Source organism: Centroberyx gerrardi, chromosome 1, assembly GCF_048128805.1.
Source record: "Centroberyx gerrardi isolate f3 chromosome 1, fCenGer3.hap1.cur.20231027, whole genome shotgun sequence".
Classification (NCBI taxonomy): domain Eukaryota; kingdom Metazoa; phylum Chordata; class Actinopteri; order Beryciformes; family Berycidae; genus Centroberyx; species Centroberyx gerrardi.
In genome coordinates, this window is record NC_135997.1 from 26,227,493 (window position 1) to 26,246,464 (window position 18,972).

Sequence of the window (18,972 nt, forward strand, 5' to 3'; positions counted from 1 at the left end):
TCCCTCACACAAAAACTACCTCTGAGGTGTCCCTGAGTACTAAAAGCCCCCAAATACTCCAGTGGAGCTCCCAGGTGTGACTGCTAACTGTAAGAGTGTGAGGCAAGGTGCTGCTAAAAAAGAGCATACATGCTGCTCAGCAAACCCCCTGGATAAATACAGTTTGAGAGGACAATGAACCAGTTCTCAATTCCTGAGAAGTGTGCCCAAGAGATTAAACAAACCTTTTCCACTGCTGATTTGCATCTATCGCTGAATATCTGTGCTTCATATTGAAGTGAGTGTGACCCATCCTAAATGTTAAGTCTAGTTTGTGTCAAGCACTTTTCTCAGTCATTTGTAGTGGAGAATAAACCAGCATAAGCCTCAGGGTAAGCTGGCCAAGTGTTACTCAGCTCAGTAGTCAGAAGCACTGGACTTTGTTGAGCACAAGTTGGCAAGCTTGGCTATTTTATTGTAATCTGAAAAATTTTGATTTTAGACACACACTACATGTCTCAGTTGTCCGGATTTTTCAGGGATGTTCAGTTTTGGACACCCAGCTGTCATTCATTTCCAGTGGCAGATTACTGTCTTTCTTCTTTTGTGTTCTTAATCACAATCCTGATGTGTCTTGATTTGGATTTAATAGACCTATATATGGGCACAAATTAAACTGCGCCCCAAAGGCAAGGGGGAACTGGTTTTGAAGATTTGTGGGGCAACAGCAGCACATGCAAAACACCCCTTCCTGGCATGAAGCGAAAGCCCTCCTTGGCCGACCTGATTTCAGTCCTGTCGGTGCCTAAGGATGCCATCATTTAAACTCAAAACTGAGATGACTGTTGATTTGGGAGTGGGCAGCATATGACTGTATTTATTCATATGTATAATTCATTGATGAAATGAGAGTTCTTTTTTTTTTTTTTTTTGCTTTTACTCAATGATTCCTCAAGATACCATTATTAATGGCTTATTCCATGTATTCGTCTAATTTGGATTGCCTCTGTTGCATCATAGCATTTAGCTAATATTGGCTAGCTTTGAATACCTGTCTTTAGAGCTGCTCGATGCATCCTTGCTCAGGGGCATTTCAGCAGTATTGGGCACTGTCTGTATCAGGGATCGAACCCGAAACGCCTCTGTAACCGACCTACTGCCTGTTGTGTACTGTAGCTTCTATTGAGCTTCATGTCAGCTCTCCCAAAAGTTGTCCTTTTTTATCTTGTCCATATCAAGGGTACCAGAGAAGATTTTAAGCTGTCCCAAATGTTAGTATTCATGTCTCTGGGTTGGGGTGGGGCACTTCACTGGAGATTGTTTTTCCACAACATTAATGGATGGGAAAAAAAAAAAGAAAAGAAAAAAAACAGACTAGACTTCATGTAAAAGTTGTCATCAGTTTTTCTAAGCTGCCGTTTAGCCTCTTTTTAATCTCTTGCGGGGTCAGGTGTTTCCCATGTGGTGCCATATCAGCCTCACAGCAATTTAGTCTGTTCTGGTAGATAAGAATTAATTTTCACCTCTTTTCTCCATTGGCATGACACTATCGCAGTCTCAATGATTGCCCCTGCATTTCTCCCATAATTTGTGCCCAGCCAATACACTCTGCTGTTTTCAGTGTTCATCAGAACTATTTAAGTACAAGTGTATAACCAGTTCCCTTGTTGAATAGAACAGAAGAGGAGATGGAAGTGGAGACTGATGTATACTGATGGCCTGGGCGGCTGTAGCCACTAACAGGCCCCCGGCAGTGACACAGAGCAGGTGCCTCCTCCCTGCCTGCCTGCATCACTGCTTTAGATTTATTCTCTGACTGGGTATCGCTGCACTCCCCTCTCTAGCCTCCCTTGGCCTAGCCGTGCAGCCAGTAAGCAAGCGAGCGTGTGTGTGTGTGTGTGTGTGTGTGTGTGTGTTTGAGAGAGAGAGAGAGAGAGAGAGAAGCCTTGAGGGGGAGGGAGTGAGGGGGGGGGGTCTTTGCCCCCCCTGTGAATTGCTAGCTTTGTTGCTTCCTGACCTTCCTCAGTGAGGTTTATATAACTCCCAGCCAACCAGCCGGCCAGGCCAGGCAGGCAGCACCATAGCCAGCCTTGAAACCTGACACCATGTCACTCCTCAGTTGGGGGAGGAGGGAAGTACCCCCCCGCCCCCCCTCCACACACACACATACAGACACACACAGACGCACACGCCCCGCTGGGAAACCTGCCCCCTCTGTGGCCGCATGGTGATAGGCTGTCTCACTCACACGCTCTCTCTCTCTCACCTCCCCCAACCTCCATACACACTCTGCCTCTCTCTCTCTCTCTCCCTCTCTCGCTCTGCCAAGTGCTCTCCCTGTTTGCATCCGGCCTCATCTGCCTGTCTGTTGGAGGCCTGCCAGACGAGGGCGGGGGCGGGGGATAACTAGGGGTCAGAGGTAAACAGGAAGTCAGGCAGTCTCTGCTGTGGGCGGAAGGGGAGGGCCCAGAGGAGGAGGAGGCGGGAGAGGAGAGGGAGGAGGGAGTTGTACTTGGATTGAGTCTGTTGGGAGCATGTGGGAACGCTGCCAGCCCAAACTGCACAGTAGGTCTGAATATAAAGTATTCTCTTTTTATTCCGCTTTCTTTCCCTCTTTCTCTCTGTCCTTTTCTCTGTTACCTCCTTCTCAGGGGATTAAATGACTTTGAATATTTTTTGGGGGGTGGGTTGGGGGAGTGTTTGCTCCGCAGTCAGTTTTTTTTGTGTGTGTGACTGGAATGCGAGGCTTTCTGGTTGTGACATAGTTTGACCTCCTTGAACTCAGGTTAACCTTTGACTTCCGGAGAGGGGAAAGCTGAAAGGCTAGACTACTACCCCGTTTCTGGCTACAGAAAGAGACGGTTTGAATAAGAGTGCATGAAAACCACTTGTTAATTATTCTCAGTGAGGGACAGAGCAGAGAAATAGGAAATGGTGTGAAAGGGTAATGGCTTTGCCCTTGTGTTTACAGTAGGCACAGTGGTTGCTATTTCACAAAAAGAAGCAGTCTTAAGAAGAGACTTTGTCCGAGAACCCCTAGTCTATGAATAAAACATCTTAAGCATAACATGAAGTAGAGATATAGGAAAGGAAGCGAAGAGGGTAATGACTTTGCCCTTGTGTTTACAGTTGATACAGTGTTTGCCGTGCCTCGCAAGCAGTTTGACTTTGAAAGAACTTGCTATTGGTTACTGTAGTCATTGTCCACAGAGACGGCAGTTGGTTCACTAGTTACTGATTTGTAACTTCAGCAAACAGGTTTTCTCAGGTGTTTGGAGGAAGTAATTTGCTAGTTGCCATGGATGCTGAGGTTGTTAAGTCAAAGGGTTTGTTCTGCGTATATGTTTTTATTTCACAACATTCAATCTCTAATCATTCGTTTTTTGCGCTGGGGATAAAGTTCACTGTTTAGACTCGTACGTCATTGCTAGATCATTACTCACCGTGTACTGTGTCATGCTACCATCATCCAATCCCAGAAAAAGGTAATATTAAATAAAAGAAGAAAAAAAAACAATGACACCTCAATGAATCAGGTTGTAGTGGTCCAATACAATCATGCCGTCACTGACATAATTCACCAGAGGGCCTACGAGGGCATGTTTCAGTTTCCCTATTTGATCAAAAATGGGTCCATTCATGTCTTTCTGGTATTATTGTGTGGTGTTCACTTCACAACACAGCACAAAGCGAGCTCTCAACCTTGAGACGCAGCGGCTGAATGTGCTGCGTGAAATGCCGAATGTGTCATACAGCAGTCATTTGAGTGTAGAGCCCTTCTTGACATTCCTGCTGAAGTGCAGGTTTCCTCCTGGCTTGGCGGAGTGAATGCAGCTGGAGTCCGGCGGACCCATCATTAGTGTTACCACTCACCACCACCACTACCAAAACCATTGAACTCCACGTTCCATTGATGCCGCGTTTTGTGCTGAGAGTATGGCTGCGGTTCACAGAGGCTCCACTCCGCTGTTGGGGAAACTATTTCTAAAAAATAACAGATTACGATGATTAAGATGAGAGTTGTCCTCCACATTGAAAGCCTACGGATTGGTCTATGGCCATTTGTTCGTCCGTCTGTCATGGCGCGATATCTCAGACATTGCTGAACATTTTTTTGACGAAACTGGCAAATGATGTATCACACCACTGTGTTCCAATATTTTCAAAATTACACTGATTGGCCCAAGCGAGGATGCTACAATTACAGGTCAAAACAAGGTGACATATTTGTTAAGGCCTCATTTGTCGGGGACGGCATGTTTACTGTCGCCATGTTACTTTTTGAGTTACTTTAACAAACACTCAAATCACTCAGACCTAGGATTTTTCTTATTTTGCCCATTTTTATAAATAGAGGATACATTTAACAGGACAAATATTGAAGCTCACCTTTGTTCCCTTTTCTGTTCCATTGATGAGATAGTTTTGCTTCAGTGTTGCACAACAAATCCATCTGGATTTGGTAGTGAACATGTACAGGCACAGAGGCACACATACCCGCACAGTATCATACAATCTCAGCTCCTCTCTGCACAGACGTTGCCATGGTGTTCAGATACATTTCCGTTCATTTTTTATATGAATTACTTAACTAAAACAAATGTTTTACAGTTTCTACATTTCAAACCCAAACGGAAGTCACAAGATTCTGATACTCCAGCCTTCTTCCCCACAACTTAAGCTATAATTTTTTTTTTGTTTTTTTATGTTGTCTTCCTACAAAGAGGATAGAGATTACTCTCTCTCTCACATGCTTTCCGTTGCTGGTAGGAAACCTATGTGTTATAATGTGGCTCTCCCCACCTGCCTGCCCTCTACCTTTCCAGTGGAGAGCCATTCCACAGGCACCTGTCTCGCGCTCTGGAGGAAGTGGAAATTGGAGCAGAAAAAAGCTCCTTACTTCATCAAATCCTGGAGGCTGCAGGCCTCACTCTGTCTCTCTCACATGCTGAATGGGTTCTTACTCGAAGTGTGTGCATGTACGTGCATGCCTGTTTGTGTGTGTTTGCGCCTCTTTACGTGCACAGCAGCCCTGCTCTCCCTTTGCACTGCTTCAATAATGAAGGAGTTGTAAAGGTCTGGCAGTGTGCCCCCTGCAGATTTTCTCTCTCTCTCTCTCTCTCTCTCTCTCTCGCATCCTTAGGGACCTCCTCTCAGCTCCACTCTTGAGTCTGCACCAACATTCCCATTAATGAATGGCATCACCGGCTTGCTTGTTTTGTACAGTTCAGCTTCAGTGCACCGCCCGGTGTCTGGCCTGATGTGCCGTCACTGTCTCTGATTCAGAGAGCGCCATGTCATGACACGGATGGAGCACTGCTGGAAGCCAGCCTTAAAGCGGAGGGTTCACGACTCATCATGTAAAGTACATGAAAACGTTTTGTCTTTCAGTATGCAAACGCATTTCATTCCTCCAGGGGGGATAAATTAAACGGCTCTTGCAAGCTTGTCAATAACACCTGTGGAGGCAACCTGCACTGCTTTCACTGCAGTCCATAAGTAGAGTCTCATTTCAAAATAGAAATCCAATATTGTCAAATCATTTTAGTTTGATTAGGAACTTTTTTAGTGACCACATTTTCATTTCAGGGGAACGGGTTGGGAAGACCTGCCTTATAGGCCTGATGCGTAATTGCAGTAAGGCACTACTCCCTGTTCAAACACTGTCACCCAACTACTGGCTTTGTTTTTCTAGCAATTCAACATATTTGTTGAGATTGCAGATAGATTTTCATGCTGGAATTCATTGTCTGAGCTGACAATATGTAACAGCTGAACATGGACTGTCTTGAGATTCTAAAAGCTTCATTTATATTTGTAATATTTGTAAACACTGACCCAAAAAGAAAAATGTGCTTTGGATAAAAAAGCATCCACCAAATAGCATGTTTAAAACGGCATGATGGGCTGAGTTCCAAATAGCTCATTTTTTATCTTCAAGTCAAACTCTTCAAGAACACTGTGTGAATATCCCCCAGATTCAGGTGGCCAAATCAGTTCCAAATTGAATCTGTTAAGTAACCCTGTCAGCCAGTCTGTGTGAAATGATGGCACTGCTGCCACATTGTTGGAGTCAGCCACTAATTGTGAAGGGTGTCCCTCTTTAGATGGATTGCCTTTTGCTCTCACTTGGGCTCATGATAGGATGTGCGTGCACACAGCCTGTGGTAGCCCTTAAAATACCATCTTAAATCTTGCTGACCGACTGCCCTGTCCGTGAGCTGACTCTTAAAGATGTGAGGAGGACAGATGCCCTGGTTAGAATCTTTCTGCCTGCCCTTCTCATTCATTTGGCCTGATTGACACAGAGCCGGGCCTAGGCTATACTCTGAGGGTATTCTGCATAACCCTCAAACCGAGGTCAGACCTATATACTGCAGGGGTCAATGGGATAATGAGCATCCTGAGCAAGCCAAACCCAACCATTCCACTCTGAAGACACACAGCAGAGGACAGGCCACAAGGTGTTTTGGGGTTCTGTCAGTATGAGAATCATTTTGGTTGTTTTTCTTATCATTTAGCGTATGCAAAGTCCTCCAACAAAGTGATTGTTTCTGGTTCAGCTATTTTGAGGGTAGGTAGGCCTCCGCTGACTTGGTGGATTAGACTTTCTTGAAGGTTATGGTCCATTCGTTTGCCACCGCCCACATGGCTGTTTATTTTGCTTACTACCATTTTGGCTGCACCTGAGTGAATTCTGAAACACTCCAAAGGGGAAGCACACACACATAGAGAAGCAATTGTAATGCTCATTATTCTGCAGACAGCCAGCACACAAGACGATCACACTTGACTATTTGACAGTGGTCTTGCTGCCTTCCAGAGGTTTACAACAAATTTCCAATACAGTTACACAGTTACACATGTTACACAGTCCTAATACTAACTACACATGGCAGTTTACACATGCTTGATTCACAAAGGCTGACACATATCTAGCGTCAGGCTGTTGTTTTCTGTTGATTAATATTACTATCACAACTTGTCACATAGCATTGTGGGTAGTTTCTTACACAGCTAATTTCCACTTAATATTTTGCTGATATCTTGTCAGAAAACCATATAGCTTTCTGGTATTTTCACTATACTGATGTTGGAGAAAGAATTACCTTATAGATCATTTGTAGTTCAGCAGGTCCTATACACAATTTGGACACGGCAGCTCACCTCACATAAAGCTAGTGACAGAGCTCCCTCTTCACCTCTCGTGTGCTCTCTCTCTCTCTCTCTCTCTCTCTCGCTCTCACTCTCGCTCTCTCTCTCTCTCTCTCTCTCACAGTCGCCCCCTAGTGTCCAACCCTGTCCTAGCCAGATGACTAGGTCCAGCATACCTTTAACTCTCCACACGGATCCATCCGCACTCATAATCCCTTTTATCAGCGATGGAAATGGCTGCCCGTGCTCGGCTTAATTAAATAAAGGAGTCAATTAGCTGACCTCCTAATGACGAGCTAATAGGCTCTCATTATTAAACCCTCCTGGATGGGGGCTGCTGGAGGGTGCACCAGGGGTCTAGTGGTGAGGCACCTCTGCTACGGCCGGCCCCGCTAATGGTATCCAGTGCGAGTCGCTAATGGTTGTATTTGCAAGGAATTAACATGGTGTAGCAATCTTTGTATGTATGAAAGAGAGGGAGGGACAGAAGGGAGTGTGTGTGTGTCTGTGTCTGTTTGTCTATCTGCCTGTCTGTCTGTCTGTCTTGGCCCGGTCCTCGGAGCTTTATGGGTGTTTACTATAAATATCTCAGACAGAGAGGCCCACACACACAAACGCACTGTACACACCACTGTACAGCCGGTGTAGAAGTCTGCTAGCAGCGTACTGTCTGCTGAGGCAAATATAATCGTCACACTAGAACATTGCTTACTTCTTTTTTTTTTATTTTAGGCTTATTGCTTTGTTTTGAAGCAGAGATGCAGCAATACCAGTGTTGGCATCGTATATATTAAGCTAATACCAGGCTGAAATAGGCTAATAGAGAATTCACCCATTGCTAATGTCTTATACTATAGGCCACATGTTGCATGTTAGAAATGAAAGGAGAGTGACTTGATCAGCTGCCTTATTAACACATGAAATAATGTTAGATAGCTGATATACAAGTTGTTTCTTGTCCATTAACCCCAAACAAATTGGTACATATTGGTGCATGCCTAGTTTGGACTGAACAGTGATTGGTTGAATTGGGTATGGTAGCCAAGAAGTTGCACAACACACAAGGTCACCGGTTTTAGTCCCTGGACCAACTGGGAAAATCTGAGTGGGGAAAGTGAATCAGGAATGCTCTCACCTGCCTCAACAGCTGCTGACCGGGTGCCTTTGTGCAAGGCAGTTAACTGTCAATTGCCAGAGCATAACTGGTCAATGGCCAACAGTAGAAGACTGTATTTGTGCTGGGCAGCTGCCAACTGTGAATACTGTGTGTAACTGTAAGAATGTGAAGCAGGGCGTTGCTAAAAAAGATCATGCACACTCAGAAAACTGTCCAAGGTAAAAGTAAATAGAAGTACAAAAAACGCTCAATTTCTTTTTTTTGTGTGTGTTTTGCCTATGATCACATTTCAGTTCAAGTGCACAGTATTGATAATCACCCTGTGAACCACTGCTCTCCTGTCTGCCCTCCCCTTGCACCCTCCCTCCATCCGGCTCAGCGGGGCTGTGTGCCTGGTCATAGTAGACCAGGTCAGACTGTAGAACAGGGCCAGCGCAGTAATAATCCTCTGTTACAGTCTTTCAGCGGCTTCTCTCTAGGGCACCGTGCTCAGCCCCAGCCACTGTACCTCTGGTCCCTGAGTAAAGGATCATTAATGCCTGATGCTGTATTTAATTGGTTGAGGAAGCATTGCTGTGCATCACGTCCCCTTTCATTTATCAGCCCTGCCGCTGCCTCACACCCCATTCTGGCTTCAAACTGGCCTGCAGCCTTAGGCCTAATTAGCGGGGCCTAATCTTTTTTTTCTTTTTTTTTTCACCTAGACTTGACAGTGCAATCTATATTTCATTAACCAGGCCATAGGTTTGGGCTCTGGTTATGGTCGGGGAGGTACGTGTCTGTGGGGTTATTATCGTTGTGAGAAACACACAAGGCCAGGCCTATTCTTAGTACACAGCGCTGTGACACGACACACTTACAGGGAGTCCTTTTTTTCAAGGAAGAGCATCAAAGGTTGACTTTTAAGTGCACTTGAAGTAATTTGATGGCACATGGTGTGAAAATCGAGGCAAGGGTGCAATGAAGGGAGGCGGGGGAGGTGATAAGACTTGATATATCAGGCTTCTTGTTTGTTTTTTGTAGAGGTGGGTAGAGGTGTTGAAGAGGGCAGCTTCTCATGTTGGCTCACTAACTGAAACATGATCACCTACCCCTTGATCACATTCAATGCGCTGAATGTGTTGCTTTCCGACGGAAGTTCATTCATTTCAAATGAGATAATCCAATACTGCGGCATCATTCTGTTGCACGCGCTGGATTTTATTTGTACTTTTAAGATAAGATGAACTTTATTGATCCCTGGAGGGAAATTGGGTCATTACAGCAGCAAAGAATAGAGTTATAGGCTGGAGGCTAAAGAGTTATAAATTTGATAAAATGTTATAGGCTGGAGAATGATGGCTCAAATAAATTCTTACTCATGTGACAATTCTCATATTGAGCTTGCTGTAACAGGCACCCAGCACAATGCCTTCTGAAAGATGCCTGAAAGGTGTTATACATTGATAATAATGTGTATAATAATAATAATAATAATAATGTGTTTAGGGCTGCAATTAACAATTGTTTTCATTATTGATTAATCTATTAATTATTTTCTCAATTAATTGATTTATCATTTAGTCTATAAAATGTTAAAAATATTGACAAATGCCCATCCAGAGCCAAAAGTGATTTTTTTACTTAATTTGACCAGCAGCCAAAAAACCCCAAAGTATTCATTTTATAATATATGATACAGAGAAAAGCAAGCACATTTTAGCATTTGTAAAGCTGTAATCAGTAAATGTTTTGTATTTTTACTTGATAAATGACAAACGATTTATCATTTATCAAAATTAGAATTGATAAATTTTCTGTCGGTCGACCTGATCAATCGACTAATCATTTCAGTACTAAATGTGATTTTATTGATCCAAAGAGAAATTCTCTTTTCTCTTGCTCCCCTCCAGGGAGGTCAGAGGTCAGGGTCATCTACAGAACAGCAACCCCGGAGCCGGTAGGGATTAAAAAACTTGGTCTAAGACACGGATATGTGCCGAGTCAGGGCTCGAACCTGGCTCCTCCAGTTGAAGGATGGCTTCTTTAAGCACTAGGCCACCCTGCTGCCTGGTGCATGCATGAACCAAACTGAATGTTGTTTTACCCCTTTATTTTTTTTGCTAACTCTTTAAAATTTTTATGATGTGAATCAAAATTGGAACGAGTTTATCTTGTAACACTATAACCAGTAAGAACACCTGATTTGCGCTTTGTTTATAGCAGCATAAATGTATGAAGTATGAGTATGGCATCAGGCTGAAAAGCTCTTGTTCAGTCAAGGATAACATTGCCACCAGCAGTGAGTGACATTAGACACCAGTTGGCCATGGATCTAGACTTTTGTGTACGAGAGTGACGACTAGCTGTAGACTCTGAAGCACCAGTGGGTGCTCACCGTCTTGTCGCTTCCAGCATGTCAGTGAGTCGCTAGCTCTCTGGTCTCATTTCCCTAATGGTGCGTTAGTGGGGACTCTCTCAGGGTGGTGCAGGCAAGAAATGAGTGCAGTGGCGTACTAATACAGGCCCTTTGATGAGGTAGTAATGGAGTGTTCAGAGACTGACACCTGTGCCTCTGCAGCCACCCAGCGTCTCTGCACGCACACACACACACACACTTTTTTTCTCTCACTTGTTTCCTTTCACCAGCTCTCTTACTCCCCTCCCCTGCTTCTCCCCCTCCCTCCTCTGTCTTTATGGGAAACCACTCCCCCTCATACAGAGCTGGTAGGCTCGTTTGCATATTAACCGTTCGGTTGCCAAGGCGCTATAGCTTCATGCCATATGACCATTCGAGCATGTGTGCGTTTAGTTTTTCCTGTTTTTTTCCTCCTCTTTTTTTTTTCCTCGTTTTGACACATGCACACATGTACATTTCCAGCGAGAGAGAAAATATATTCTCTCGCAAAGCCACGCAAGGCAGCTAAAAGCCTTTCTGTGTTTTGAATCTATTGAGGTGATTCAAGCTCTCTACCTGTCTCTCACTACCTGCCTTTTACGCTTCAAATAGACTATTACCTGTTGCAATGGTGCGGTTGGATTCTGGATGGAAATTGCCACTTTATGTCTCTCTGAGCATAGCTTATTTTTCGTCTTTTGCCCCACAGTGGCAGTAGTGTCTGTGCTGCACGTGCAATAGAGGTTGTGTGATTTTGTACTCCTACTGAAATGATGCAGACTGCTTTGTACACATTCCAACTGTGTGAGACCGTTTTGTAGACGTTTCATTTATTTGTTCATTTGAAAGGTCTAAGCAACGATAACATCAATGCTATATCAGTTATATGTTGCTGTATCAGTGCACTGTTTATGCGTGTACAGTCAAAGCTCATTCCCAATAGCAGTTCCCTAATGGGCATTATCAGACAGTGGTGCTCTTTGGCTTGCTGAGGACGCTGTGGCTCAGCTCCCAGCAGGCATGTAGCCTGCCGATTCCCCTCCTCTCCTCTTCTACAGTCCAAACTCCAAGGCCTGGCCTGGTAGGTGGATCTGACGCCTGCTGCTTCAAACACTGACGAAGGACGGCCATGTGCTGGAATACACACACATCAATCATTTTTTATCCTCGTAAGAGATATAAACAGCACAAAAGTACACATGGACAACAGAAATTTTCCAAGACCTGCCTCATACCTGTGTTGTGGCAGTGCTCATCCTACTGCTCTTATACAGCACGTGCACACACAGACACACACACACACACACACACACACACACATACACACACACCGAATAAGGCCTCCCACGCCATTCCAATTGGGTCGCTTGTACACAAGTTTATTTAGGTTATCTAACCCACATGCAATGTTTAGCCATACTTTGATTGCGTTGTAGCCTACTCATGCACACCCACATGATTCAAACGATACTTGAATAAACACACAGTAGCCCCTTTTTTTTTTTTTTTTTTTTTTAAAGCTTTTAGAGCTTTGTGATCACGATGTGAACTGGAACAAAAACAAAGAGTAGAAAAAAATTGCAATCTTCTATTAGAAATGAATGGGAGTTTTGTGCCCCAACAAGCTGAGAAATTACATCTTTAGCTCCATAAACTCAGGCCTGGAGGTTAGGCTGTTTTCCTAGAGAGACATAGAGAACATTTGATATTTGCTTTTTTATTTGGATTCTCAGATCTGGATCTGGGTCTGGCCATTGATACAGCTTTCCCCCACTGAGACTTCAAAAACACACCTCTTCCTGCCCCCTGCTGTGTGGATGGGGAAAGTGAAGGGGTAACGCTCTCTCCCCTCCCTTCAAAATCTAGTTGAGGTGCCCTTGAGCAAGGCACTCAACCCCCAACTCCTCCAGTGGAGCTGCTCAGTGGCCACCAGTGGATAATTGTGGTTGTAGTGGGCAGCTTCAAGGTGTGAATGTGTGGAACTGCATGAATGTGAAACAGGCTGTTTCTGGAAAAGAGCAAGCATGCTCAGTTGAAAAAGGTTTAAAAACTGTTTGGTGAGGCATCTGTTTGTAACTCATAGCTCCCAGGCTGACCCAGCAGTGCCCTGCGCCTGGCTTCAGGCCAGCCGTGTGTCTCTGTGTTATTCTCAGTACCATGTGCCAGCCGGTGCACATGGCCCCTGCATCATGTTGTCAGGAGTCCCCCGATAGGCTGGCTCGCTCTCCCAGGACCCCTTCAGGCACCCAGGAAGAGCTGCCCGTCTCAATCCCCTCTTGTGGAATCGTATTCCAGGAAATACGACGGGGTAGTCGGGTTCGCTCCCCACTAGAGTGTCTCAATTCACCGCTGGAGAGTCAGTGCTGCGTTGGCTGCATGTGTCTGGTATGGTTAGAGAGTAGTGAGTGTGCTGTGCTGTGCTGCCTTCATTTGTGAATGTCTGTAAATTTGTGTGCCATTTGGATGAGGAAGACTTTTTTAGCCTTTGGGAATTTGTTCCAATGTGTTTCTCACCGTTGATCATTATCCTGATGGACTAATCTTTCCAGTCTGTCCAGCCTTTTGGGATGATGGTGTGGCATAAATAATTCAACAGGGCATTTGCGGTAGCCTGCATGGGGGAAAAAACTATCCTGTTGACAATCTGTGGTGTTGTAGAAATCCAGTACTTTGGGGGTTAAGTTGTGAAAGTTAATGTAATAACTGCTAGCACCATCTGCTGGCCTACTTCCTTACAAAGAGCCAAAGAGAGAGGGAGAGAGAGCGAGAGTGAGAGAGCGAGCGAGTGAGCGAGAGAGAGAGAGAGAGAGAGAGAAAAACGAGTCCGGGTTTTAACGACATCTCTAATATTCATGCTGATGCATTTCGCTGCTTTGTGCTTTCATTTTCCGCCGCTCTGCCTGCCGGAGTCTCGAGCTCGCCATACACGCCCCAGCCAGGGAGAGGGGAGGGCAGCGAGGGAGAAGGAGGAAAAAGAAAAACAAGTGGGGGGAAAAAAGGAGGAAAAAACAACCGGCCGAACAAGCGAGCAAGCTAACACAAAAGCCTTTTGTGTGTATAAAGGAGTAACCTACCTTATCCTGGCTTGTGAGGAGGACAAGAAGAGGTGCGAGAGAAAGCGGCAAAGGAGAAAGAGCAAGAAAGAGAGGGGAAAGGAAGGAGAAGGCACAGAAAGGCATAGAGAGCGCACGCGAAACGCAGGCGGAGAGGGGAATCAATGAGAAGGGAGGAGAGAGGAGGTAGGGGAAGGCAACTCTGACACACACACACAAGAGAGAGAGGGAGACTCGGGTTAAGCCGGACGACGCCGAAGCAGCACGCAGCAGCGGCAGAATGAGAGCTTCCTGGACTGCCACGCACCTCCTCTACCGCCCACAGCGCTGCTCCCTCAGCTCCCCGTGAAGAGAGACGAGGGTGAGAGAGAGAGAGAGAGGGAGAGAGAGAGAGAGAGAGAGGCAAGGAGCTCCCATGCGCTCCTCTTGAGCCCTGCCCGCTGGGGGAGGAGGAGACGGAACGGCTCCGACGCTCTTCCACTGCCTGAGGAGGAGAGCTGACCGGGGAGGAGGAGGAGGAGGGGAGGAAAAGGAGGAGGGAGGGGAGGGGGGACACACGGCTCAAGGAAGAGTGAGAGAACGACTGTCGAGAGAGAGAGTGTGTGTGTGTGTGAGAGAGAGAGTGTGTGACAGAGCGCGAGCAAGGGAGAGAGAAAAAACCCGGCGAAAGGGCAAGGCTTTTGTTAGCCGGTTGGAGAGGGGGAGGAAAGAGGAAGAAAAAAAAAAAAGCACCATGTCTACAGTGAAGAGGCCAAGAGGAAGGGTAAGTGAGCTGCTCGGAGAGCTGGGAGGGAGGAGGGACGAGGGAGGAGGGAGGGAGGAGGAGGGGCCGGCAGGAACTGAACAACCTCCTCTGCTACTGGCTCATGCTGCACTGCCGCCATCTTGAACTCATTGCTGCTTCCCCCCCCCCCCATACTCATTTGCTTCGCTATGCTAGACCTTATCAAGGCATACTAGATTTACAGTTTTTTTTCCCTACCCCCCACCCCCCCCCCCACCCCCTCTCTCTATTCACTCCATACCTCGCTTTCCCACCCTCGCTCTCCACAGATTCCTCTCTCCCAGTTGTCCTGTGCTGTAGTTTATGTATAGGCTGTTCTGTATGTGTGTGTGTGTGTGTGTGTGTGTGTGTGTGTCTTCCATGAGTTGAGCCTGTCAGTCACCAGAGAGCTCACTACATGAGGAAATGAGGGGGTGAGAGAGTAAGAGAGGGAGAGAAAACTAGCTGGCCCAAATGGAGCTCTCTCTACCTTTTTGTGGGCTGTAATGGTCCCCACCGTTTTCATGGGACTACGTGCTGCTAGAGAGATTGAAATCACTGCAGTGCTGGCAGCCTGTAATTTCAGTTATTTATAGATGTATTACACAGCTGCAGTGCTCTCAGTTTTGGTGCATTTTTATCTTCTTCTCCCCTCTCTCTCTCGCTCGCTCGCTTGCTCTCTCTCACTCTCTCTCCCTCTCTCTCTCACTTTTCATACATGCATTCATTCCTGTTTTCATGTTTTTTTTCCTTCGCCTTGCCGCTTCTCGTGTTCCCTCATGTTCTTCCGCTCTTAAGCATTACTTTCACCCCCCTCCCTCTTTTTTTTTTTTTTTTTTTTTACCTTGAACTTGAATGAGAACATTCCAGCATGAACCAATAAATTTCTCCCTAATAGCCACAGCAGCGTTGCACACGTGAAAATCATAATGCAGCTCTTGTGTGTGTGTGTGTGTGTGTGTGTTTTTTTTTTTTTCTTCCTTCCTTCCAAATGAATCGCTAGTTATTTTACCCCCTCCCCCCGCTTTGTTTGTGAGGTTCGAGATAATTCTCATTATTTAGCTTAGCAGTGTGGAAAAAAAAAAAAAAACGACCGGCCGCGCCTGGGCCATGTAGGCATACGCAACACGTTTTTAGATTAGGTCATCCATTTATGGGTTCCCTCTCCTCTGGGCTCAAGGCCCACCACAAGGCGCTTGTGTAGGAATAACCGCAGTCACGCCATCTATTATTCACATATTATCACGTATCAGGCAGGCTGGATTATTTATGTCTGCGAGGCTCAATGTGGCCTGCTACAGTCTGTGCCAATGTTTGCCCTACTATTGAATAGCCACCCCACCTAAAAGAATTTCATTTGTATTGGGTTCAACGGAGAGTTTTCATGTCACATGGTTTGAAACCAGTTTTAGAGGCCTTTCCCCTGACCAAGATGAATGCCTGGGGAAACACCGGTCTTTGCCATGCTGAAAGTCTGTAGTGGAGTCCGATAGGAAGCAAAAGTGAGCACGCTGCCGAGCGAGACGGGTCCAACCCCCTTCAGCGAGCATCTGAGATGGGGGCAGCAACATGGTCTGCTGTCTGAGTGGTTTACAGAGTCTCCGCACATCAGTGTTTTTCTGAATGAGTGAACTGGTAGATGCAGTGGTCAGCAGCACCAAATGCTTTTGTGACTTCTTTAGATTGTGGGAGTTGCAGTGTTTTTTTTCTTTCTATTTTTTGAATATGTCTGCAAGGCCTACTTCACGTTTTATAACCGCATTCATCCTCCGCTTGTTGTACAATGAAACAGCGTCTCAATCTGCTGGCACCATTTCCTGTAAAGGAAACAAAGGTTTGCTTGTATTACTCATCTATTAGCTGAGCTGTATGACTATAAAATAGCCTCCTTAGCTCACAGCACATTGCCTATTTTATGGCTTTCTCTTCCCACGTCACTATGTGCTATATGTTATGAAACATGAACATGATGCACACAGGGGTTTTGAGGGCCTCAACAATGCACCATGCTGTCCTTTTTTTAAAAGAAAAACATGTCTGTATAGAGGTTGGATTAATTTCATTCCAGGCCAAGCTGAAAATGGCCTATGTCACACTTCTGTATGTGGGAAATGTGTGATAAATGTGGAGGTGGTCAAATGACAGCGAAAAATGTGGTACAGCAACTGCTTGACTACAGAAGCCAGCATGCTTAAATGAACTGGGTTCAGTCTAGGCCTCGGGGATAAGGCAACCTATGTTTGTGTTTTTTCCCTTATGTGAGAAAAACACAGCTACACCTCGACTTGGAACAAAATTGGCCTCAGTCATTCACTCTACTTTCAAGTTGCGTCAACTTAAACATACAACAGATCTTTGTATAGCACAGCATGTTTCATTTGCAGCTATTTAGGGTTTGTGTGTTTGTGTATGTGGCCTACAATAGGCTACATGACATCATTACTTTGGTATGTGTGAGATGTTAGTCTAGATGTCGTTAAAATGATGAAATCATGAGTGTAGATTCTCATCATTGCTCTTTTATTTTTCTCTCTCTCTTCCCTTAGCCTCGAAAGAACGCTAATGGTCCCAGTAGCCAGGTGAGGGTCCTCAGTCCCCCAATGAAGAGCAGCTCGTCCTCCTCCTCCTCTTCCTCATCATCGTCGTCCTCATCCAGCTCCTCGTCGGAGAAGAGGACGCAGCGGAGGCTGCATCATCAGATGGAGTCAGCTGTGGAGGACAAGCAAGAGAAGGCCAACAGGATCATTTCGGAGGCCATCGCCAAGGCCCGCCAGCGGGGGGAGAAGAACATCCCCAGGGTCATGAGCCCTGAGAGCTTCCCCAGCTCCTCGCATCACAAAACGCACCGTGACCGGGAGCACAAAGAGAACAGCAAGGCACGGCCCAAAGTGAAGGCCTCCAAGAAGGCTCGCATCGTGCCTTCCTCCAAGCCCAAGCAGAAGCCCAAGATCGGGTATGTAGCCATCAGTACCTGTACTGCACTCCATTTACATGCTGTTTGTCATGGGATAAACCAGTAGGTAATTAGAATAATACTGTATATGCTGTTTGGAGGATGCTCTTATCCAAAGTGGATACATTTTAGCTTGGCTGGGCTCAGCACTAAGCCCTAATGCTGGTAGTGTTTTTGCCTTACTCTTCCCATTGAGCTGTACAGGATATAGGAATGTACCCTGTCAGTTGTGGTTTTTCTTTGCATTTGTAATTATAGAGCAACAGTGGAATATTTCACTGATCTAGCCTCCTATGTACTGGTTGATTTTTCTGCTGCATTTTCCTAGTAGCATGCATTTTCTGCCTGTGAAGCAGTGGCTGCCAAGATGGCAGCTCAAAGTTCAGCTGAATTTACAGCACGCTATAACAATAAACCAGGCACGGTCATCAGCCTAGACAGGGGAGGAGCAAACAAAGGCTGCATTTAGATGTGAGAGACTGCTAGCTAGTGTGTTGAGGCATGTAGCGCTGATGTATAGATAATCCGCTTCCCATCCCCCTGGTAAACTGTGCAGCTATAAGCCACACCCAGCGCAAGCTAATGAAATATCAGCTGATGCAGACCTGAGGGCTGAGGCGGGGAGCTGGAGGAAGAGGGGAATGTTTGGATAATGTCAGGTCCTCAGTGCAGCTGAAACCTGGCCATCTATCACCGAGAAGGCCTGTTTCTTACTCAAGAATAGCGAGGGTGAGAAGAACTCACAATGGTCGACAATATTGTCTGGCTGGCTGCTGCCTTGATTAATGATTGTATGAGCTAGACGGTAGGGAAATAGCTGTAGCAGATAATGGATTTTGCTTTGTGTGTGTGTGATGACGAGAAAGTTGCGGCAGTGCTGATGTTTGGGAGAATAGTGAGATAGAGGAGGCATCTGTCATGCTGATGCCGTCTCAGCAGGCTCGAGGAGCATGAGGGCCTCCACCAGCTTTCTCGCTTTAGTTAGACAGACTTGGCTGGTGATGCGCACGACAACTCTCTGGCCTACTGTGATGGGCAACATTGATCAAGGAGTTGCCTCATCGTCCCTTTATTCACATAGAGACAACTTCTTGCTGGGAAATATTGACCACTTGGTTCACTTTGTTGGCGGAAAAAAAAAAAGCCCAAAAATGCTTGGTGCATCACTTCCCCTAACATGCAGCAGGGCTCATATTTATCCAGCTATTCAGAGGAGTGTTGACCTGTTGGGATCACTGAGCAAGAGCCATTTGATCATGTCATGTATGACCTGAACACATCTTAGATCAGCATTCTAACTCTGACTTGCTTAACCAATGCGGACCCAGATCTGTTGCCCTCCTAACCACATTGCAAATTGTGATGGTTTTATTATCAACTGCCCTCCATTAGCCCTACAAGGCTTGTGACTTGGAGGTTATTGATTGATCCCCAGACCAGCTGTGACACGTGAATGAGTAACCTCACCTTTCCCTCAGCAACTACTGTGGAGGTTCCTCTGAGCAGAGTGCTGCTTCAGTGGAGAACAGTAGAGGACTGAGGTTTTACTAGGTAGGGCAATGCTGAAAAAAAGCA

The 18,972-nt window shown here is 45.8% G+C and overlaps 1 protein-coding gene across 5 annotated transcripts in view; it reads left to right on the top strand.

Annotated features, from left to right (window-relative positions):
- Positions 1-18,972, top strand: part of chd9 (chromodomain helicase DNA binding protein 9) — a 100,032-nt gene that overhangs the window by 10,833 nt on the left and 70,227 nt on the right. For 3 of the 5 annotated variants that reach the window (XM_071910232.2, XM_078285010.1, XM_071910233.2), the window contains exon 3: positions 16,991-17,397. In XM_071910232.2, coding sequence (XP_071766333.1) covers positions 16,991-17,397 — 407 coding nt within the window. Of the gene's footprint in view, positions 1-2,483; positions 2,549-14,234; positions 14,445-16,990; positions 17,398-18,972 lie in introns of those variants that run through there. The other 2 variants (XM_071910236.2, XM_071910234.2) reach the window with 2 other exon arrangements.